This window comes from Ischnura elegans, chromosome X (genome assembly GCF_921293095.1).
Source record: "Ischnura elegans chromosome X, ioIscEleg1.1, whole genome shotgun sequence".
NCBI classification, from domain to species: Eukaryota; Metazoa; Arthropoda; class Insecta; order Odonata; family Coenagrionidae; genus Ischnura; species Ischnura elegans.
The window spans coordinates 71,138,254-71,162,449 of record NC_060259.1 but is presented as its reverse complement, the minus strand read 5'-3'; the positions used below and the strand labels follow the sequence as shown (position 1 = coordinate 71,162,449).

The window sequence follows — 24,196 nt, the reverse complement described above, 5'->3', positions numbered from 1 at the left end:
TACAGAAGGTGTAGCATTAATTTTATGCTAAATTTCGAAAACAATTCAATGCGGGCAATTTTTACGAAATTTGTTCAACTTTGAGGCCAAGTAATTTGTTTAAAAAAGTAATCTATGAAAAATTGTTTGCGTCGAAAAATGCACTAGTGTATTGACAATAACTGTGCAAAGTTTCAAATTCCGCACTCAAAAAACAGTTTTCGAGGTTTTGTCCAGCTTTTTTCGATTTCAGCCCACTGTGCAGCGGGGAAATTCATCGCCAACGCCATCGGAGGCGAACCTCCAAACTATGCTCGGATGCGCAAGGTTCGGGAGGTTCGGGATCTCCAACTTTTCTTCTCTGCGACTACAGCGCCTCTATTTATTAACGTGAAACTAAAATTAATAAGACTATCGAAATTTGTTGTAGGTAATACGACGTGCAGCGGAGTGACCCGGTTAAATTACCTTTGTGGATGTTTGAAAGGTTGTAAGATTTTCTTGTTTATTCTTTCTATTACGATTTTATATTAGCTTATGCTAGAACAATGCCATGATTGATTTTTTGAGGCTGTGTTAGTTACGCGTCAATTTTAAAAATAGTTGACGCTGTTTTCGGAGCTATTTTGAAACTTAGTTTCGATATCACTGCGTTAAAGATTCACGGTATGTTATTGTTCAACGTGTTTTTGCTCATTCAGATAATGCTGTGACGCTAGGATTTCACATCTTAAAACGGAAATGTGAGTTTAAAGCTTGCAATAATTAGCTACAGTTCTCCTGAGTGGTCTTCCGAAGTCATGGGAGCAGCCGTATCCGCAGTGTCTCGGAGGATACAAAGGTTTAACATTGAAAACAGAGCTCATCGAGAAATAAGTAAAGAAAAACCTACACCTGCCCCTGCCTATCCAACCACCATTAGGGAAATCGAGAGAATAGTCAAAGGTGTTGTATCCATTTTTGGCATTGGAAGGACCGATGTTCCGTAGTTCATCTCATAGTATTTTGTGTTGCTGTTTTGATACGACAAGTGTAACTATATAGTCATAGAATGGATATCTTTTTCAGAAAATCCTGAAGCCATTGAGGAGCAGGCAAAGAAAAATAAGGATCTCGATGAACGATTGAAGGTCGTCTACTTAAAATCCTACGATATTAAGGTAAAAAAAGTGCAGATCACTGCAGAACCTTCAAAGTAGTGCATGAATATTGATTTAAGTATTCATTGTTTCAGCCCGAGAAAACGCTTGACTCAGGGAAACCTCTGCCAGCGAATCGAAGTACACCCGAAGAAACGGATTTTGGTTTCCTTGAACCAAAGATGGTGCCCCGAGGAAAAGTGACATTGAGGCAAGCTCTGAAGTTTATAGCGGAGTATCAAAGTGATCCAAAGGTGTCATCCATAGCTAATATTGCTTCTCAGAACAACATTAGCGAATCAATGACTGGTAAGAATGATTTCATTTCCATGTCACCGTTAAGGTTCATTTAAGATTAACTCCATGATTTACTTGCCGACAGTAATTTAGTTCTTGATCTAAATTACGTGAGGGAATTGAAAGACTACCGATAGGTCTTCATGAACTTACCTGATAACAATTTATATCATTAGCTGAAGTATGAAAATAAAGAAATTAGCAGTCACTTGCTTCGTTTGTTCACATTTTGGCCAATTTTTCTATGAGAAAAACGTGGGAAAATGTTGAGCAGAAGAATTTTCTTCTAGAATTTCTTGTAAAACAAAGGAAATATTTGGCAATTGAGTCTAAAGAATGATATGATATTTGATGTGGTCAGAATTTAAATTCTCATAAAGCAATCGTGAAAAATTCTTGGCGTGGAATAAATTCATTTCCAAAAGAAATATTACGGGATGTTTCCACGTCAGCAAAACAGCCCTTAACTAGCCAGCAGTGTGGGGGTTATTTTAATTTGCCCATCAAGGTATAAATATTCCCTGATACCTCAGACAAGATTCCCTGGTTTTTCTCTGATATCACAGACTCATTTCAAATCGCTTATTTATTTCCTGACCCACAGTAACCCTAGATTCACGCTATTAGAATTGAAGTGCTTGTGAATCAAGTGCAGGAAGCATTAATGAAAAATTTATTTTAATGGAGGTTGTCTATAGATCATGTACTGTTAGAATTTTTTTAAAATTATTTTAAGTTTTATTCCACTTTTCATGGAAATGTGAAATAACAGCAAAAGATGCAGACTTTGTACTGAGAGCAATCTAAGTATTGTTACAGCTATTTAAGTGTACTCCACAAGGTAGCAGTTGCTATTAGGACACAGCCTCTCTCAATTTTCTACCGTTTGATCATATTGACTTAAAATTTATTGTGAAGGGGATCGGGTTGGTGTGGTGGCTAGAGTGTAGGCTTCCCACCGGGCAGGCTCGGGTTCAAATCCCGGCAGTGGCAGAGAATTTTCAGAGACTGCCCGATCCCTGCTTGAGTGTTGTGTGGAGGACATTTCAAGCGTAACACTCTGTCCGTCAGATGGGATGTTAAGCAGTGGTCTCCTTGGTGCCTTTCGTTAAGAGCAGGCTAATGCGGACACCAGATTTCTCTCCACCCTTCCTTCCATACCCTACCCTCAAGGCGCAAATGACCTCAGCTGTCGGTTGTCTCCTCCAAATACCGTACTAATTTATTGTCGGGAAAATTGAAGGAATTTAAGTTAAATTTAGGCTCATGACAACTCTCAAATTCTGCTCATTAGGACATAATGCATTTCATTCAACAGACTTTTTAATTTCACACCCTGTGAATATCTTCTCATGATTTTGACAAATCGCTTCGAACTCCTAATGGCTGCTACTGTTTTTGGCCACATTTATTAGTTTCAATTGATTTGTTAAATTTTCAAAGTGTGGTTTTTTAATGGCATAATGGGGAATTTTTTTAATAATAATACTTTTTCTTAATCCATTCAACCTGAAACATTTTTATGGTGCAATCCTGAAAAGAGATTACATTTTTCCTCCATATTTATTTCATCTCTCAGTCAAATGCATGTTCTCCTGTATCTTTAATGTGTATTCTGTACATGCATATGCATCCATCAAATTTATTATGTGTAAGTTTACATGACTCTCCTTAACCATTTTCTATCAAATACGTGACATGAAATTACACATATTAAGGGCATATAATCTCATAGACTGCTCACTTATTACATTTCAACATATTAGTATTTTCAATCTGAGGTGGAAAAAAGTTAATCATCTCTTTTAAAGATGGATTGTGAAAGTGCCCAAGGAATTTGAGATGGAAATCCTAACTTAAGAAGTTATTTTAGCAGAGTAGCAGCATTCTCTTTGCTTGTGTATATCTGGTTAAAAGTTGATGCATTGAAGGGTGATCTTTTTTATCTTTGATTTCAGAAAACATCGTAAAGTATTTTAGAACCTTTGAGATATATATCCCAGAGAAGAAAGAACAGCTTGGTGGATTAAAGACTACTGTCAAAAAAATTGCTGATGGAATTTCAGAAAAGTGAAAAAGTCATGTTGAAATTTTTGTAGAATACAATTACTGATTCCATTCATTCTGTTTGTTATCATTTGTTGCCATGCCATTGGTTGACATTCAAATGACATAAGCAGTTTGGTGGAAAATTGTGTCATCGCACATGTACTTCTAAATGCTAACTACTTTATTGCATGTATAGTAATTTTTATTGGTTGGTCCATTGCCCACTCCAATGAAATGAAATCATGTGTTTTTCTTGTAATATATTGTATAAATTTTTTTGCATGTTCGTAGAAATGTGTTGATGATATTCAACAGTGGTAGTGTAGTACTGCATCATGCATCGTAGATTCAGTCATGACTTTGGTTAAGTGAAAGGCATAGGTGCAATCACCAAATCATTGTTCGGCAAATTCCATTACCATATGTAAGTGTTCTTATGGTGGGAATAAGTGCTTCTGTATCATCGTCAAGGCCAGCATAAGTACGTCAACATACTTTGAGACTGATATTAATTTCAAATGAAACTTCTATGAAATGCTTACCACTTTCCTAGGGCACCAGTTGCTTAAAATCCAGTTTTGATAGCTGTAATCTGCTCAAAAATAGGCTGCTTACTGATAAGACTCATATTCTCAGTTGTCAGTGATATTTTATTGTGCACCAGGGTTGTGAGTAATTGCTTCAATGCTATTCCTATTGTGGTAGTCCTGACGTTAATGGACCTAAAAGGATGGCATGATGTTGGTGATTTTCTGGCAGTGTGAAGGTTGGTTAACTTTTCCAAGCTAAGAAAATTTTTGTAGTATCAGCCTAAACCATTGATCACATTGACCCAAGTCTTCACTGGTGATAAATGTCACAAAGGATTTGCAGGTGTTAAGTTATGGTTACAAAAAGGATTGTGATGTAATCATGTGCCTGGAGGGAGGTAGAAAGGAGAGGTGGCTCTTGCCACTCTTTTATTTTGTATATGCTTATAAGGTTCCAGCCTGGAATTCGCTGAGAGTTCAGCTGACCAAATCTTGATATCATGTACTGAGAAAGTGGTATTTATGTACAAATGTAGCATATGTGATATAAATCTTAAATATTACACTTCTTGTTTTAATTGGTTGTTAAGTAACTTGTTCGAGTTCACAGTTTTAACATAAGTCAATGAACTGTTTGAGTTCTAGACTTAATCAAATATGTACTGCATGCAAATCTTTTTTTTTTAATAGAATCCTAGTACCCGTTTTCATTACAGTAGTTATTCAAAGAGCCCTTACCCCATTTTTACCCATAAATTCCATTCCTGGAAGAATTTTATAATTTCTTCAGTGTCTCTTAAACCTTTGTGTCATTTGCAATTTTTATGTATTTTCGTAAAATTTGATTTATTTTACTCCCCAGAGATTTTAGTACTTCATTTTTCTGTGGTTTTAGGTGAAACATGACCCTTCAGGTTGGGAAACCTTGCAGAATGCTCGGAAGTTCTGAGTTTCCTTCCCAAGTTTAATTGCATAAAAAATTTGATGCATTGTGATGGATGTATCTTCTTCCCATAACCCACTATCCTCTCTAGGATATGTTACACCATTCTCTCCACTTCCTTTGCCAGGTAATCTTGATGAGGCACTCATTGAGTCCCCTTTAACCATGCCATCATATAGATGTACTTCTAACCTCCTGACATTTAAGCCCAATCCTAGGCTTGTTCCAAAATAAATTTTTGAGTCATATGAGTAGATGTGTTCAAGGTTTTGAACGCCACAAAAGTGTTAATCAAGGCACTGATGGTTAAACACTGCACAACAAATCTACCTAGACAATATATGAATGCAGTTTCATTGGGTAAAGGCGCAGCACAATTCATCCAGGGAAATGATTCCTAACAAGAAGAGCACGGAGCACAAGAATGCCTCATAAGAGACTACAATGCGTTGTAAGTGGGGTAAACAAAAACATGAATGATGATAAGCATTGTAGTCTAGTCCTTACTATCATGGACCAAAAAATAAAGAGTGAAGGCTGAAAGGAAACCCAGATTCCTTGGCACTCTAGACCTCATGTGCTTACATTGAGCAATGTGGATAGAAGCCTTGTGAGAATTAGATCTTAGCAGACATGAAAGCCAACTGTGAATATCCATCCAGATATGACATTTTCTTTAATTGCTTTAGGACACTATCTATTATGCATTCAGAGAATCATTAGCAGATTTTGCCTGAGCACTGATTGAAAGAGAACCATCCTATTATAGCTCTACCATGTTAGCTACAAGATTTGTATTAATCATTTCAGAACTCTAGAGACTTTATTTAGTTCCTCCATGGGAAAAAGTAATATTTAATCAAGTCGGCTTATTGAAAATTTATTCACAAATGTTACCTATCTCTGAAAGTGAATCATTTTCATTTTAGAAATACTTAATTAAGTTCCAAATTTGAACGAATAAAATAATGCAGGTCATTGGAAGTACATTCACAAATAGATCAGAAGCAAATGGGAACATGAGTAACTGTATTCAAAATGATCTAAACACGTTTTGCTCTCAAACGTGGAAATGCAGAATTTCTGTGACTCAACATTCAGTACGCAAAGCTCTGTGATCTCCATGATCGGTTGGCAACATGTTAACCTAATACTAATTTCACTCTCAGGTTCACCAGTTGAGTACATTGTCATGGAAGCAAAAAGCAAGTTACTAAATTGGACCAACCTAGGTCATGAAATTATTGCCATAATGGTCGCAATCATTTAAGGAAGCCTGGGTGAGTCCCATGAATTTGCTTTAGAAACAAAGTTCTGTGATCGCATTTCCAAAATTATCGCCTGATAAAGTAAAGTTCATATGCGCTAGTTTGCTTATCATATAGGAAAAAGGCATTGGACTTTTTCCGCTCCAAAATGTTTTACTCTTTAAAAGAATTCTTTGATTCAAATTTTTAAAGGAGTGGAATGAGTGATTCATTTTAGTTATACATACCATTTTTTACTATGTGTTTTACCATGTATTTTATATTATCTTGTACGTGCACTTTGTGTAATTCATAGACGTGCCTTATATTGATGCACAATGCTGTCATCAATCTCTGGGCAAATAAATAAATGTAATTGCATTCATTTCAACTGAGGGTATGATTTTGAAGTAAAAAGATGGTGACATTTTATTTGTACTTGATGCACAAGCACTGATGGCATCCAAAAAGCAATCCATAAATCAACAATGTCACTATCACAGCTGAATCATTAAATATTTAACTTTGTATCTTAATTTCTCACCCCATTACTTTATGTCGCTGTACCTCCCATAATTTCAAAAGTACTTCAGGGTGTCCAGCCAATCAAAGCAGAAAAATTCATGCATAATAGTGAAGTTTCCTTAAATAAAGAAAACGAAATGCATTGATTGCTATTCGTTACCCACCATTAGGGTTTTTATAATATACAAATTATTTGGTTTTAGAAATCCCAGTTTAGACGAATGGCAATGGTCAATTTTAACCTCATTTGAAAAAGGCCAGATTGGCGGCCATGCGATGCCACTCCACTTGACGTCACAGGGACCTAGTTTCTACACGAGAGGATAGGAGTTTCACATCGTCTGAGATTACCAATGCATGCATGAGTCACAGAGCTCAGGGAAACATCTCTTAATAATCACTTATTAAAATTGTCTAAGGTCGGAAAGTTTCCTTCGTTTGATAAGGTCGTAAAAATCCATATTTAACCCAAGCACTACCTGCTAGCAAGGTACTCTGCAACCTGCTAGCAGCCTGCGTCATATCAGCGCTCAAGCCTCACCTCACAGGGTGGCAGCGGGAACCAGAAATACGTCACACAGACTTTTCCCATCATTCCTGCTTAGCCGTCGCGTTTTCGCGCACTTTAAAATTTTCACTTTTCGTTTGATCGCGATAAATAGATATCGTCATTCGAAAATCTAAGAGCGTGAAATGCATACTCCAGGAGTAATAATATTTCGATTTAGGCAATAAAAACATAATAGGAAAGCTCCCTATTCCCAGTTTTCAGGGGAAATTTTATAAATTCCAGGTTAACTTTACGTGATTAATGCGATTCAAAACACCCAAAATTTTCTTCAAAATAATATTTATGCATATATTCAAAAGAATAAGGAATAAGGTTAGTTAACACATATTTTACGTCAAATTTAAATTTATTCGACGCAAGCCCAGAAGCTGCTTCGACCTCCTAAGAAGATGTTGACGTCACTTGGAATTCCATTCATGTCTTTGAATCTTACTTGAGTCAAGAGGGCTACACATTTCGATTCTATCGTCTTGTCTGATATTCCATGTCTTGATATGGCTGTAAACATTCTACTAAGCCACCGCACTATGAAAAACACATTTTAGGCCAGAAAATAGGTGTCGAACTGGAAAAAATTTAAGTGAAATGAATTTCAAATAAAATATTTTGAAATTCCACAAGCAAAATCTCATGTATAATTCATGCATAATTCCAGGGACTAAAAATTCACGCATTCTACCGGTTTATCATTCTACCCCAATTCTACCGGTTTTCCCCATCACTAGACATTCGGCAAATCTACTTAACTAAAGTAACTCAACTTTTGCCTTGCCTTTCGGAGTGCCTGTTCAGTTTGCCTGTCCACAAAATCCGAGGTTCTTTTTTCACTCTCCTCAATGGTTATTGTGACTGAGGAAAATAGGCATTGAACCTAATTTTAATTCAAAACCAGAGTAGATGTGACAAAACGCAAAGAAAGCCCTCACCAAGTTTGAGAGTCATACTGGAGAAGGCACTGATGCTATGTCAGGTATGTGGTTAAAAATTAGTACATGATATCCAAGTCACTACAGCCATCTCTCCTTTTAAAGTAGATTCCAGCCACAATATAGTGCATTGTGAAGAAAGAACTCTGACCTCAAGATAAATAAGGTAATTTCAATACATCCACACCAAACTTTTACAAGAATAATTTAATAAAATGTTCAAAAACAATTCAAAGATAATGCAACAATTTGTGAAATAATTAAACATTCATGGAATAACAATAACATATTGATCACATATCCATGAAATTCCATTAAAGTTTACAGCTAATTAACAGTAATGCCAACATAAAGTTTGAGCCACGTGAGATGATAGCCGTTAAACTGCTGCTCTCACCTATGAAGAGTTTCCCAAAACAATGAAGAGGATCACCAGAAAGATATAACAATCGCTCACACAAAGGTAACCACAAATGAAGATTTCTGTAGCTTCATTCTTGTTCATCAATATAATATAGAATAATTAACAATCATTTTTGGCATAGTGCAATGGTTCAGGTGCTGAAAAGGTTGCAATGCCAAACAAATAATACCCCACAAATGTATACTGTTCCACATCTAAGTTAGGAACACCACCACTAAACTACCAATGCCCCCAAAGTGTGCTCCATTAGATTTTTAAAACAATTAGTTAAACATCATGACAGTTTATCATTTACATTATCATCACTGAACAGTTCCCATTCCACACTGCTGGTTCCATAAACCTGTTGGGATGGGTTCCATTCACTTATTCCTGAATGATTTTGAGAATTTTGTCTGTTTTTTCTATTGAGAAAGATGAAAACAACAATGGAGAATAGTGCCATGAGGCTTAAGAAATTAGACCAGTACAGAAGGGCTCTACGGGGGGAAAAGAAGGAGAATGAAGATACACCTAGCGATGGCCTTAACCCAGCAGTCTGTAACTTGGGGCACCAAGGGTACCACAATTGTACGTCACATCTGATGAACAGAGAAATTAGTACACTCCAAGACCTTTACACATGGCAGGCCAGTAAGAATAAACTTTACAATGAAAAACTTGAAACACCACCAGGATTCGAACCTAGGATGGAGAGTCAGTAAAATCACCCCCAAACCAACCAGATCACTAGATGAGCAAATATTGGCAGAGTTAATGTTAGGTAAAAACAATCACAAAGGGCTAAAACTACCTCAAATGGTTAACCGAAAATGTTTTCAAAAGCCAAGATATAATACTCTGGAGCAGCCAGTAACTATGAGATGAGAGTAATTTTGTCTCATTCCCATTACTAGCATTTCTAACTCAGTTTGACTTTTGTTTTCCTACCTACTTGTGTTCTAACTGCAAACGGGTTCACAAGTAACAAAAAAGTTGTCATGATGGACCATTTAAAGGTTGCCACGGTTAATTCAATGTTAGTAAGAAGAGTAACCATAGTAGCCATTTTCCGCTGTTTCCACTACTAGCATTTCACAGGTAGAGATTTACTATGATAAAAATGCGAGTATTGGAAATGGGGCATTTGGAATTCGAAAGACAAGCATGGTAATCACTCCCAATTTCTATGCAACAATGCATAATTTTAGTGCCAATTGAAAGTATTTTCACCAGGAACTGAAGATCAAATACAAAAATAAAGTTACTATCAAGATTGGCATATCGATTTCTGTGCAAATATATATGTACCAGTAAGTTTAAAAGATTAAAAACACATAACATGAATACCCCATTAAACTATTGGAATGACCATTATTTTAATAACACAATTTGCCCTGTATTATCATATCACTGAAAATATGAACAGATGCATGTTCACAAGAATGGCTTTAGGCTCTTATACAGCTTGGCATTACTGGTACCATAAGCTACCAAGCAATCACGATTTATGTCCTGAAACCTGGAAAATGAAAATTATCAAATTATCTCCTGAAATTATTAATTAAAAATGACGGGGATCAAAACCAATTAAGACAACATTGAATCCCAAAGCAGAGAGAAAAATCATTAGCACAGCATTTTCATTAAGTAACTAACCTTCCACCAGACAACCGAACTAGGAATTTCCAATACGATGGACGAAGGTTGTGAGGCTCAAGGACAGCAGCATGGAAGAGAATAGACGTAAAAAAACAATACAGGAAAATTGTAGAGCCAGGTATCCTAGGCAGCTGCCCTTTCTCAATTCCAGTATTATACATAACCTAAGGAGCAATAAGGTCAGAGCATAAGAGACAAGACAATTTCATTGTATACAGTTATTTCAAACCCTTGAAATGAAGTATGGTTTGATAAAAAAGTTTGCCCATTCAACACCTAAGTACAAAGATAATATTTGAATAAATATTTGATTTAATTATCATCTTCCCCTGCAAGAACATAACTTTTACCTTATCAACTACTTATTATGGTAAGAGTCAACTTAAAAATCAAGCCATAATAGTTGAATTTCCTAAACTTGAATTTTCTTTACCTTGCACATGATTTTCAAAAAAAATCATTTTGCTAATAATATAAATAACTGAAAAGAGCAGAGGTGATGGTTTATCTTTGAAGCTTATGGTGATATCACCATGATCTGGAGTGATTAGTATATCAATAGACTTTGATTGTAAGATTACACTATATTTCAAATGGAGGAACCAAAGTGCTTGCTGGATGAGAGAAAAATGTGATATGGTTAGACGTTTAAAAAATTCATTTATGAGTTTACACTATTTTTTTTATATTACGTTAGATATGTGTAGATTATCACATATAAGCTTCAACCCATTACGAGATAAAGATTCGAGATAAGTAAACAAGCCAACAATATTCATCATATATAATAAGAAATAGAATTAAATCAATTTATTAGGCTCAGTATGGCCTATGGTTTAAACGAGACAAAAACCATGGCAATTGGGTGAAGAGACATCAGGAATTCAATGATTTAAGGCACTTTTTTGGCAAAAATGGGAAAGAATTAAAATGCATGTCAGTCACAATTTTATTTTAGCAAAACAGACTCGGGTTATTCAGTTTTCAGAATATGTACATGCATGCATGAAATTTTGATCAAACTCTAAGAGAATAAGGGTAAAAACAACAGATGGTCGGATCGGATACCTTGGATCCAAATATTTGCAGATACAGGTATCCCCCGAGTTACGTAAGAGATGCGTTCCGGCAGACTCTGCGTAAGTCGAAATTTACGTAAGTCGAACCTTAGCGTTAGTGCTTCAGAGATTGCGATCGGCGCGGTGAAATTCTCAGCGGAGAAATGCACGGTAAATTCTCGGTGGAGTTTCATTTAATTGAACTGCAAATTTTCACGTTGATTGCTGACTTGGGATTTTTAATTGATTTTTCTACAGAAATTAATGAAAATTATTTCGAGGAATGACAAAAATGGGTCACCTTGTTATTTTTAGAACGTAAAAAACTCGATAACTATTCGATATTTTTCTACCATAGGTTGTACGAGCGAATATCTACTTCTTCGCGCTCGCATTCGAAAATTAACGTAATCATTTGAAATACGGTTATGGCTTACGTAAGTACGGATTTACGTAAGTCGAAACATACGTAACTCGGGGGATGCCTGTATCTGCAAATATTTGGATCCAAGGTATCCGATCCGACCATCTGTTGTTTTTACCCTTATTCTCTTAGAGTTTGATCAAAATTTCATGCATGGATTCTTCATTGGATACGTCAGATCCTATGTCGCGGAAGACATCGGATCTGGATCCACAATTTTAAATTATAGCTTCAGTGAATGCAACGCATCAATGAACCAGGACACAGACATGTAGCCACAGGGGGGTTTGGGGGCTTCAACCCCCGCCTCCCTCCCACTATTCTTTTCACTTGCGGCAATTACCCACGATATGTCTACACAGGAGACCACAAGCCCAGAGGCCTATCTCTCCTCTCACACTCAATTTTTGATATACATACAGTGAGTCCTCGTTCCACGTCACCCCGTTTAACGTCATTTCACGATAACATCACGAAAATTTTGAGACCGACATTCGTTTATCGCACCTACGCTTCGCGATAACGTCAAGTCTTTTAAATTTCACGCGAAAAAAAGGCGAAGCGGCGGGTGTTGCAGGTTGTTCGTTTTGTGGGCGGTAATACAGTCAAAGCAAAGTGTAAAACGGTGTGTTTACTCGTAATTGCGATTACGGTTTTAGCAAAAATTTCTGCAACATGAATTCTTGCGCAGGTGCGCATGGTTATACTTGACATAATGGTTTTCAGGAACATAAAAAGTGATTTCAAGGCATTTTTCCGTGTAGAACTCGGAATTTTTGTCGTCACTTTCTTCGCCGAGTTCACAATAATTTTGGTTCCTGTAATGGCGACGCTCGCCCGGGCGACCACCAGAGCGAAGCCGAAAAGCAAATGCTGGAAGATACAAAAATGGAGAAGGATTTACGTCACTGCTGCTATTGTCGTCGATGAAGACAGGAACTCGTATTTATGCGATAGTTTGGCATTCCTACCGTAAAAAATGCCCCAGATTTGATACGCTAACATTTTTTTCGCGTAGGAATTGTGAGGTATAGGAGCCGATATTCACTTTTTACATTGTTTCTTATGGGATATTATGCTTTGATTAATGTCATTTCGTTTATCGTCACATTTTTCAGGAACGGTAAGTGACGTTAAACGAGGACTCACTGTAGTTACTTTTCATAATTTCTTCCAATAAAGAATGACAATTTAAACTTTCAGACAAAATGCTAATGAAAAATATAGCTAATTTATGACGTTTGCTGTTTTCCGATGAATGTGAACTGACAGCAAAACATCAGTATAGACACCCACACACCTTCCAAGCACCCCAAACAAATGTTTAGCTATGTGGCTGCATGGACCCTGTTAAATTAATTAAATTGTTAATTAATGGTGTAAAATTGCCATAAAAATAAAGGAACCTGCAAAGGGTAGTTGTCTGTACACTGGTCCAAAGGTTTTGAATTTGAAACTGTGCCAAAGATTTTGAATTTGAAAAAGGATTTGATTCCTAGTACAGGGGAATTTTTCCCCCATGTCAATAAACGCATACATACAATTTACCATTTAATACTTACTTCCAACATTTTCCAAAACATATACAAGGCAACAGTGGTGTTTGGATACACCCAAAATGTGAGCCCAGCCACCATACCAGCAGTTATACCCATGAAGGGTGAATCACTATTAAAAAGTTTACGTTGGCAGCAAGATGTCAACTACAAAAGAAAAAGAAGGATACATTGCAAAAACATCATTTAGTTAATTCCAGAAAGCAGAGCAAAAATATATTTGTGGTCCTGTTAAGGCTATAATGTAGCTGTTCAAAATTTCATTTCTTTCTAGAAATATTTCAAAGTTTACTGTGCAGTGCAGCCTGCATTTCTTTATGATCACTCTTTACCTTAAAGGAAAGAGATGTAGAGAATAGTCTAATATTTTCACTTCTTGCCAGAATGCAGGACTTTGCTGATTAATATGCCCGAATCACATCATCAGCTAGAGAAATGGAACGAAAAGCCCAGGGCAGTGATTCTTGTTCTCCTTTCGCACGAGTCTTCACTTCGCCATGGCAACTCAAAGCGAAGCGAAAATTTTCTCAGCGATTATTCTCGTTCTTTTCGCCCCACCTATCGCTTCAGTTCAGGTAACTTCGTTTTCTTGGCGAAATACTGTGACGCAAGCAATGACGAATTACACATAAGTCAATGGGTGCAGGATAATTTCAGCGATCAAATCACTGCCTCCGCAGTCCGAAACAACTGAAGAGCACGAAGCACGTTGGCAAGATCAAATCATACTTCTAAAATATATTATGCCATGTTTTGTTTATTGCGTGAGACTGTCAAATTACTACATTAACTATTTTTGTACAATTTTGCTTATTCATTAGTTGTTTTCCGTAGTTGAACACAAAACTGTTCTCTTTGTTTTTCATCTTTTTCGTAAATGTAAACGATGAGTCCAAAAGCCACTCCATCTTGGTGAAACTTATGGGTTAATATTTTCAATTTTAACCTAAACCAGATGGCACAAAATAAGAGAGTTATCTCATTCTTATGGTTTTATTACGGAAGAAATTAACAAGCAGCTGATCCTACACTAAGGAATTGATGTATGGCAAGAATAAGATTTTAGAGAAGAATAGGCAAGGAATGCAGTCAAATATTCTCATACTATCATAATTTGCTGATGTTGGATGAACACCATAGGCGGCATAACAGGGTACTACACATCCTATGCTGCCTAGAGTCCTGCCGGACATAAATGTAAAGCCTAATAATGAAATTCAGTGAGTCTTTATAAGTGCTGAACTGATGAGAGATTTTCCTATAGATAGAAAATATTTTGATAACTTCAAGTGACTTGCCTCTGAAGATGAAAAGCATAGTATGCAAACCTTTTTCTTGTGGTGAATAGAAAAAAAAGTTACTGTGGTGAGAATCGACCTGATAACCTTAAGATTGGAAGATAGTCGTGCCATCCACTACACCACTACTTCAATTACTATACGACATGCTTCTATGACAAAATCCGGTTAATCTCTTTCTTATTGTTTCCGATGAAGCGTTCACGAGCATAAGAACCGAAACAACAAGTTTTCTCAGACAATTCAACACATTTATATGCTCAGAATAACAGCACTCCCACAATAACACAATACGGTTGCCAGACAAAAGCTTTGCGGTTCATTAAAATGCAAACCCACTTTTAATCCCATCTACTGAATTATGTAGAACGACAAGACAAGTGAAACAACACACAAGTTGTATGCCAAGCATTTGAGTAACAATTAAACTCATTGGGATAAAAAATATGACGTAATAATGGTATATAGCTGTAATTAAATCACAAGTCGGTCTCTCATCAATTCTTTTGCCAAGCCGCTAGAGCGACTTCACTATTTTCACAAGCGAAGTTCGATCTTGGCGAATGTTTACATTTGCTCACCAGAAAGAACGAGGATAACTTTTTCGTCCCAGAGAAACAAAGCAAAGCTTTTCTGGCAAAATAGCTAGCTTATGAAAATGAGAATACGAATTCAGTCACCATTCACCGATACCATATTATCATAAAAATAAATACATTTCCACATCTTTGACACAACAGGCTACAATATCTTGGAATTAAAAAAAAATTATTACAGCCCCAAATGCTGATAAAAATAACTCGATTTTGACCAGGTCCCATTCTGAATGAAAAACAAAGCAGCATCAACAATTCACTGAAGTTAGCTGCAGGTCAACATGAAAATATTTACTTGCATGCAGATACCTCGTCAACATTACCAGGCAACATCACCCAAGAACATGGTATTGGTGATAATTGCCCCAGGTAGATGTGGTTCAAGAGCCACACCAAGCATCCCCCTCAAAGTCATAACCAATACACACTACTAATTGGATAATACATACTACAGTGCTCATTACCCAGTTCTTGAGCACAGGTACCTTCTAAATTTGGTAATCAAAGAAAAATAGTATAATCTTCATCTGAAAAAATTGGCTATATTATCTGAGAATGGAAATGAACAGCTAGGAAGAATACAGGATGCATGAAAGTAAGAGTAGAGGAAGGAAGTGGAGGGATTTATTGATGGTGAGGATGAGTCGGTTCTTAAATTTTTTCGGTTCTCGGTGCCAGTCTGATTCTCCCCAATTGGTTCTCAGTTCTTGGTACTCGGTTCTAAGGATGAACTCTTATTATCTGAATTAATGGCAAATTGAAAGAACAACCACAAGAAATAAATGAAAATAATTTCACTAAATATGTATATTAGCAGGAAAGCTCTGTAAAAAAACTTAAGATCGTCTCCATAATTTTATTTGCCCAGTAAAATAGTTTAAATAACACATTTTTAAAGAATGCATGATCGACCAATACGTCACATTACATCAGGCAGACACTGTTTTTTTTCTCCAGGTTTAGGTTTAAAAAAATTCAACATTTTTACTCTAACTGCGTCTAATCTATTCTTTTTTGGCAGAAATATTGCCTGCAATGCTACTACAGGCATTCACTGAAAACAGTAGCGGTCAATGTTGATTTTGAAGGGCTGCATTAATATGCTAGGAGCACAGTTTACATACAGCATAGCATCAGGATCAATAGAAAAACTCCTCCAACTTCTGACGATGTCATTTGTTAATTTGTTGTAACATGTGAGTCAGTTCAAAATATATTCTGTATTCTGCAATGTAGCTTAAATTGCTACTTCAATTGACAACTTATTCGCATGCTTCACTGTCAGTGTTCTTATAACCTCAACAATAAACTGCTCTACACGCAGTTACAACAACACCATGGATAAACTGAGCAGATATGAGATTATGCAAAATGCAATACAGTGTTGCATTCTGCAGGATAACAACACTTTTCGATGCCTTGCATAGGTTTATCAACTATCAAACAAGTTCTTGGAATGTATCTTGCTCGTATGTCAAAGAATTACTGTATATGTACATGATTCAATCGTAACACCACTCTCAAACGAGACGATTTTCTGCCTGCCACCGTTCACAGCAAAGCAGAGAGTTGTCTTGTCTGAAAGCCGCCTGAATTTCACGTGAACGACTACTGACGAAAAGGCATTTTGCCAGAAAACGAAGTCAATGTAGCATTGTCTGTATTTCACCCCGAAAACGGTGCATCACCGGGCCATGCTGTGCCACGCTGCCAATGGCACAATTCAACTTGTTTGAAGACATCCATAGAGATTGATGGAAAGTTGAAAGAACGGCGCGTGCCATAGATGGCAGTAAAGTCAGCTCGTTTGAGAGCGGCCGCTGCACGGAAATGCTACAATGTTGGCGCGAGCAACAAACTGACAAACACTTAAATGCACATGTTAGTGAGCAACTCTCAAAAGAAAATACGTGGAAGCCATGCAATTGGAAAGTAATACACACGTTTTTTTATAATGTTTCACTTTTTGGCCCGCAGACCATTTCGGCTTTGGGTGCCAAATTCAAATCCTCGCCACCATTCCAAGCTGGTTCCGAAGTACCGACTTCAAGCGATCGGTTCTCAATTCCGGTTCCTCAGGCCAAGAACCGGCAGTACCAAGAACCGGGTACCAGAACTGACCTCTCTTAAATTGATGGATAATCCAAAGAATGTTGGATCAAATGTCAGATAATCAGAACTCTACTGCATGTTACCTTCTTCAAAAATGATTTTCGGCTCAATAAAAAAGGAATAATTCAACAACTACTCACAAACATAAAGTAAAAACTATAATGTGACAAGTTACGTAGTTATTCAATGAGCCAAAAGTAACCAAAAAGAGAAAAAATGTCATTGCGCAGATTGAATAGTCACAGGAATGAAACCTAATTTTCCGCAAATAATTATAAAGTATATCACTGAAAATTGATGCTGTAAATTTAATGCATGTCTTTCATAGTAGAGTATGACAAAATTTAGCACAAGGAGGGTTAACCATTTTATATACTCACCCTAAACAGTCCTGAAAAACCTCCCAAAAATGCTCCTAACTTCAAGGAATCCATGGATAGAAATATCTTTGGCATTGATTTTGGTTCTCTAATCCACTTCTTAATTCCCAATAAGAAGGTAAGGCACACTTGCAGGCTGTATCCCACAGAGAATAAGTTAGCTGAACCCTATGCAAGGTAGAGAGAGAAAAATTAAGTATATTATAAATGGATTATTTAAGCAACTAATAATTTCTAATATTAGAAGATGGTAGTACTAAATACGAATAGAAATAGTGGGAAGGGAAGTGGTGGGAAAAGAAAGACTACCAAATAAAACTCATAAAATAATGGAGAAAGATTAAGCAGCTGGAAATAATCAAAAAGTGATGAGCAAAAAACACATTTCCCGAGAAGAGATACACAAAGCGCAAAACATGGGTATGCCAAAAGGTGGATGGTTATTCAAAAATGTGGTTATGAGCTGACCAGCATGCCATATGATTTACAATTTTAAATCATTTCTAAGACTATGTACTATTCCAGGTATAATAATATAAATACTCTTCTTCGCACACGAGATTTTCGTATTCCCTAATTCCATCAACTGGTGGATATATCAACACACCATTTTCACTCAGATGGCATCACTAATACAGTGTGGCACGATATTATAGAGAGAAAACTGTTCATATCACCTTTTGATACAAGTTGCATGATCTCTAAGACACCAGAAACAAGTAAATGGAATGAAACTTGAATGAACATAAGATGAAAAAAATATACACTCAAGGTTTGACAAATCAAACCAAAGAACACGCTGCTGAGTCCCAATTTGCTTTTCCAAACCCATGCTCATGACAAGACAGTGGATAATGGCAAATTATGGTTTTTATAGCAATTTAGATCAAATTCATTCCATTTTCAAGGAGTGAACATGCCAGAAACTTAATATATTGCAGGATTATTCCATTGATTACAACAACCAACTGAGCATAAATGGGCTAACTTAAATGAGTCATGAATTTCTGTGTGAAAAGAATACACCTATCTATACATGAACCAAGTTAGTGAGTATCCTATTTTCTGTTTTTATATTAGTAGGAACTGTGAATACACATTAATACAACAGGTACCTCTAATACAGGTTTACCTCTAATATATGGCTGGTAGTTTTTTAGCCAAGCTTTCATACAAGCACAAAGAAATTCTTAAGATTCCGATGTCCACATATTTGCTGGAAAGAGGAATTCTTTCAGAGGATCAACAAATGAATGACAGGCACCAATGACATGAATACAACAGAATTACAATAAACAGCTTAAACAGAGAAGAGGGAGTGTGATACCCTAGCTGGTAGTTTTTTGACTGATGATGGGATGGTCTTATGGTTCAAATCCAGAGTGAAGCCTTCGGACACCCCAAAGCTAATATCTTTGAAGTGCGACATGGCCATGGGAAAGGAGCTGTCCCCCACCATGAATGAATGAAATTCACACATCTGTGGTGACACGGATGCAGCTAGTAATTAAGGCTAGGGGGTATGTTAGATGTGACTGATACTGAGGAGGTGGGGGGTATGGAATGCCTGCCAGGATAAGCCGGAGGTGCGGGACCCTCCCTCAGATAAATTTTAAGACAAATGGTGAGTTTTACGGCTTTCTGAGGGATATTTTATACATCCTTACACTATTCAATAGCTAATATTTATCCAATTAAGTAAAATGGATTTAAATTAAAAATTTCTCAGAGCTCTGCGGAGGATTTTATCCACCAACTGCTGTGTGGTGAAGTCAGGGATGTGCTCTACCCTAACCTATCCACACCAAACTTCAGGCTAATTCACTGAGTGCATGAAATAAATAATGTCGGAGACTAACATGGAGGCGACCTTCAGCTCAGATAATTTATGCCATGAGGGAAGGTTATGTAAGGATGGGTGAAAAGAAACCCAGCATTGGCATTAGCCTGGCCTTAATGAAAGGTGCCAAGGGGCGCACAGTCTAATGAACCAACCAACAGATGGAGTGGTGTACTCAAAGTGCCCTCCACAAGCACTCGAGCAGGGATGGGATGGTCTTCGAAAAATCTCTCCCAGCACCAAGATTTGAACCAGGACCCTTGGGTGGGAAGCCAATGCTCTCGCCACCACACCAACTTGATCCCAAAAATGCTTTATGCCAAGCTGGATGAATGAGGCAATATGTGAGACCTGGATTACCTGAATGCAGTAATATGCACAGCTAGAAGGATGTGGACATAATGGATGTCGGCCTCCATCCTTCAATTTCCTCACCAGGCTCTTGTAAACTTTACACATTAGCAACGTACATGGAAGAACTGATCTCTGCCTCTGGTTCCCAAGGTTAGAGGGTGAAGTATTCCCTTTGGCTGAGAATGGTTCAGCAGCTTTATTTCTGCTGCAAGACACCTTGGGCACTGCTGGAAGTATTTCCCTATTTTCAGCAAAACCTTTTTCTTCATAAGGACCCACAACAAACCTATGAACATCAAAGGAGAAATGACATTATTCCAATACAAAACTTAAGGCATAAAAAGTAAAATAGTACATAATTATTCAATAACTCCACTTGAACAATGTAACTCCTGTCTTCATGAAAGATGCCTTAACAGCAGTGGCAGGCCAAATTTGAAAGTGAGGATTACTAGGAGAAGGAATGAAAACTGTGAGGGCAAATTTACAGTTTCACAAGCTTAAGGACAGTTTATAGAAAAATAGGGAATAATTTATCGATACAGAGCGTTTAACGTGAGATTTCACCACCCATACGTTTATAGTGCACGTAGCATAAAAAATGGTGTGGTCCTGGTGGAATGGGCACAAAAACTAGGTTGAAAAAAAACTGAGTTTGGCAAATTTTGATTTGAGAGGAAAATGGGTAGCCATGAAAATTACAGAACATGCAATGTCTCGTTTAAGTTATTCATGCAAATTTTACCTTTTTTACCATGTTACTGTTTTACATTTACTGGGTTTTGTAAATTTAAACCATGAATCTTGGAAGAAGACATCTAGGGATGAAAAATCACATAGATATAATATGGAATAAAGAAGTAAACTCTGGAAAAGACATGGAGGTAGTTAAGAAATAGGTCCAAGTTCATGTATTATCTCATCAACGAAAATCAGAAAGAATGTAATCTATGCAAAAAAAATTAAATCTCATGTTATCTATGTAATCACAATCATGTACTTTTTTGTATTACTTAAAGTCACTTGGTTATAGTAGGCTTATTTTTGTAAAGTAATAGCTTCTGGTAGATTTTGTTTACATTTATTGTTTTAGTCATCTTGATGCTTTCTTCAGTTGATCATTTTTGTACAATGGTGTTATTCATTGGAAATAATCAAATAAAGAAATAACTCTACTCAATTTCAATACAGTGTGTGTCGGTTTGCAATTAGTTCTTCATAAGAACGATAGAAGTCGCCCAGTCCACGGTAATTTTTTAAATGAATGCATTAAAGCTGTGAGGATAATTTTTCGTTGAGTGCTTAATTTAATTTTGTTGAAAAAATCTGCTAAAAGGCAGCCTTTAAGTTTGATATCTTAGGTGATAAAAAAGAAGAATGCTGGGCTAACAACAGTTACGTACCACTGCCACTTAACAGGAGCACCAGGTGGCTACTGAGGCCATCTGGCATTGGCAACTCCAAGCAACTTATGCTTAAATTCATTCCGATGTTCGGGTGGACATAAATGGGTCTACGAGCCATACAAGATGCTGCTGGCAAATTGGATGTACAGACCACACCTATTTTTGATGACTCTATATCATTGCAGAACAAATGTGCTGCAGCCAAGAAGTAAGGATGGAAATTATAAAGCTATATAAAAAAAACTCGAAGGAAACACTAGGCACAGGAGTAAAACACCCAATTGAAAATAAATTTCAGACCTGAAAGTGGGCAACATGGAACACTGTTTCCATGGGAACCAGTAAGTAATTGGTACAGAACACAATACCAGTTTGCTCTTGTGCCCATGAGTCTTTCGGCCTTCAGCTTGCATATTGATTTAGCTTACATATGCAATTTAATCCTAACAATGGTAAAAAAAACAATGCCATGGTGGAAACTCTTCACAACCTCCTCCAACGGATGTCTGCCTTAAATGTCGCCAACATGACAGCAAATTTGACACAGTAAAATATCCCAGTTAGAAACTGCAATGACTAAGAACCGAAGTCTAGTATCACAACAGTTCTGCTAACTAATTTACAAATATGAGCAGTAAGTATGTGAATGAGCAGTAAGTATGTGAATAAGTGGTGAGTATCAATCACGCAGCTATTCTAACAGCATGTTCTTTCAAAGAAAGTTAATGGTAAAGGAGCCTCCATTTATGGCATTCAGATTTCTTGGTAAATTTAAAAAAATCTAATACCTATAATTTCATAGCTGCTTTGCTATGGGTGCACAGCAAGAATTCAATGGATTGTGCTAGTTTTCACTGGATGCTGCAAGCGTCAGAAACAACGTCAGGGCAATTACTGAATTTCCATTGTATATCCAAGCAGATGAAAATTCCCTCAATATTCCAGGTTTCCCCAGTTTCCCAGGAGTGGTCATTAAGATTTATAGATTTGTATCGACCTTTCACCTGGCCAGCAGACAAGGCTTATTCTGTGCAAGTGTTTACCATTTGTTAGCATAGGCGTAGGCTATTTTGTCGTGTATTTACACATTTTAGCGATTTCAGTGGTTTACACAATGCGATTTGACAATGATTGTACATTGATTCACCAATGTAGGTAGATCCACCATGAATGTGACTTGAAGTAATCAAAATGGTTACATAGTAGCATATATTAAGATGGAGCCAACATCAGCACCCGACCATATTATTCACAAGACAACCATATTTGCGTTGAAAGTAAATGATAAATTTACTTAATTTATTTAATCACCCGGTCAGATACACAGGACCTTACTCTGTAATTCATACATATTGAAGCTGAAGGTTCTTCCCAAGGGAGGAATGCCTCTACCACGGCTGTACAAAAATATGTAATAAAATAAGGATCCTCAGAAGCATTGATGCTCAGTAACATTCAGTATGCTATTTTAACATAATCCTTCATAGTGCACTGCCTGAAAGCTTTTTAAGTGGGAAACTGGCAGCCTAATTAAGACAGGACACCACAAGTGAACTCTTGACAAGGCATTAGATACCCGAGTAGCAGATATCTGGTAGAAAAGAATGCTTAAATCCTTTCCAAAGGTCTAAAATCATCAATGGAACACATGCTCAAAGAAAATGTCACTTACCGTAACAGGGCATATATTGGATCACGACTACTGTGAGTTCCTCTATAGGAATACAGTAACGCAGCTATTGACCCCATGAAAATAAGCACTTCTCCTTTAGGAATGGATCGCACTATTCCTCTTGAAACAGCCATCCTGAAGAGGGTTTCTGAAGCCTGGAGAAGGAAAATACGAGGAGTCACAGTCTAATCAAACATCCGAAAAAAAGAGAAAAATTGAGAACTAAAACTGACCACATTGGCAACATAGAGGCATAGCAAACTTCTTCTCGAAGGTCTTTCAACCAATATTGAAATGAAACTCGAAATAAATGCCGGTAAAAAAGATACTGTAAGGTAGTTGAAGTTACCCAGAATTTTCCTGAAAGAGAGAAAAACAGAACTGACAACATAGAAGACAGAGGCAAATGTGAAGGTAAAGCAGCTAAAATTGACCGAAAAGGAGAAATTACATACCTAATTGTACAAACAACTAATATAAACGAAAACCCATGGGAGGTCAGAAATGCGGAAGACTGCAGGATCCCAAGAACTGTCTTTTTGATATGTGGCACCGATGGAATTTTTCCTCGCATGAGCAGGGCAAGCTAGAAGAATGTCAACAGAAAACAAATATTACTCGAGCATTCGCCCAGACATCCACTAGCAAAAAATAAAGACTAATGAAATGAATCATCGTAAAATGTTTATACATCCAGCACCTAATATGATGACATGAAAAGTAAATTTAGACGTTAAATCATAAAGTTTATCGGCATACGCTTTAAAATATAAAAAACACACCATGTAAACAGTAGTATAAATTCGGAGACATTCGAACACTGCATGGAATCCAATGAATGCCGATGCTTCCGTACATGACGGTGTCCATGGATGTGCATATTCATGGCAGGAATGTCCTAAAGTTTGAAACTTGCTAAACACAACCATCTTCTAAAACATAAGTCCATAATCGTTAACAAATCATAATACTGCCACGCTTCAGGACCTCATAAGACTGACAGACCACCACTATCTGTAACTCGCAGTTTCATACACTTCAGTATTGCGAAAGCAGCATCCTTGGCGATTCATAGCATAACAATCCCACGAATGTTTACTTCTCGAAATCAAACAGTTTTACGAAAGAAAATTTCCTCGAAAATAAATATTCATTCGCTCCATTCATTCAAGTAATTTGCTTTTTTCACTTCACCTGTTACGGGGAAAATGGTAAATCGTGCCCCGGGC

At 37.0% G+C, this 24,196-nt stretch overlaps 2 protein-coding genes across 2 annotated transcripts; one reads left to right on the top strand and one right to left on the bottom strand.

The window, feature by feature from the left end:
• Window positions 1-375: 375 nt before the first annotated feature.
• Window positions 376-4,557, top strand: LOC124171850 (protein NDUFAF4 homolog). The gene is made up of 5 exons (XM_046551208.1): window positions 376-466; window positions 681-924; window positions 1,048-1,139; window positions 1,214-1,427; window positions 3,374-4,557. Exons 2-5 carry the CDS (start codon window positions 780-782, stop codon window positions 3,487-3,489), a joined length of 567 nt encoding a protein of 188 aa, XP_046407164.1. The 5' UTR covers window positions 376-466; window positions 681-779; the 3' UTR covers window positions 3,490-4,557.
• Window positions 4,558-8,398: 3,841 nt separating this feature from the next.
• Window positions 8,399-24,117, bottom strand: LOC124171848 (transmembrane protein 135-like). Its single transcript, XM_046551206.1, has 9 exons — window positions 23,750-24,117; window positions 23,423-23,553; window positions 23,201-23,327; window positions 22,968-23,122; window positions 19,896-20,175; window positions 17,696-17,863; window positions 13,316-13,456; window positions 10,269-10,435; window positions 8,399-10,131 (listed from the first exon to the last, which is right to left on the bottom strand). Exons 1-9 carry the CDS (start codon window positions 23,894-23,896, stop codon window positions 10,047-10,049), a joined length of 1,401 nt encoding a protein of 466 aa, XP_046407162.1. The 5' UTR covers window positions 23,897-24,117; the 3' UTR covers window positions 8,399-10,046.
• Between the last annotated feature and the right edge of the window lie 79 nt (window positions 24,118-24,196).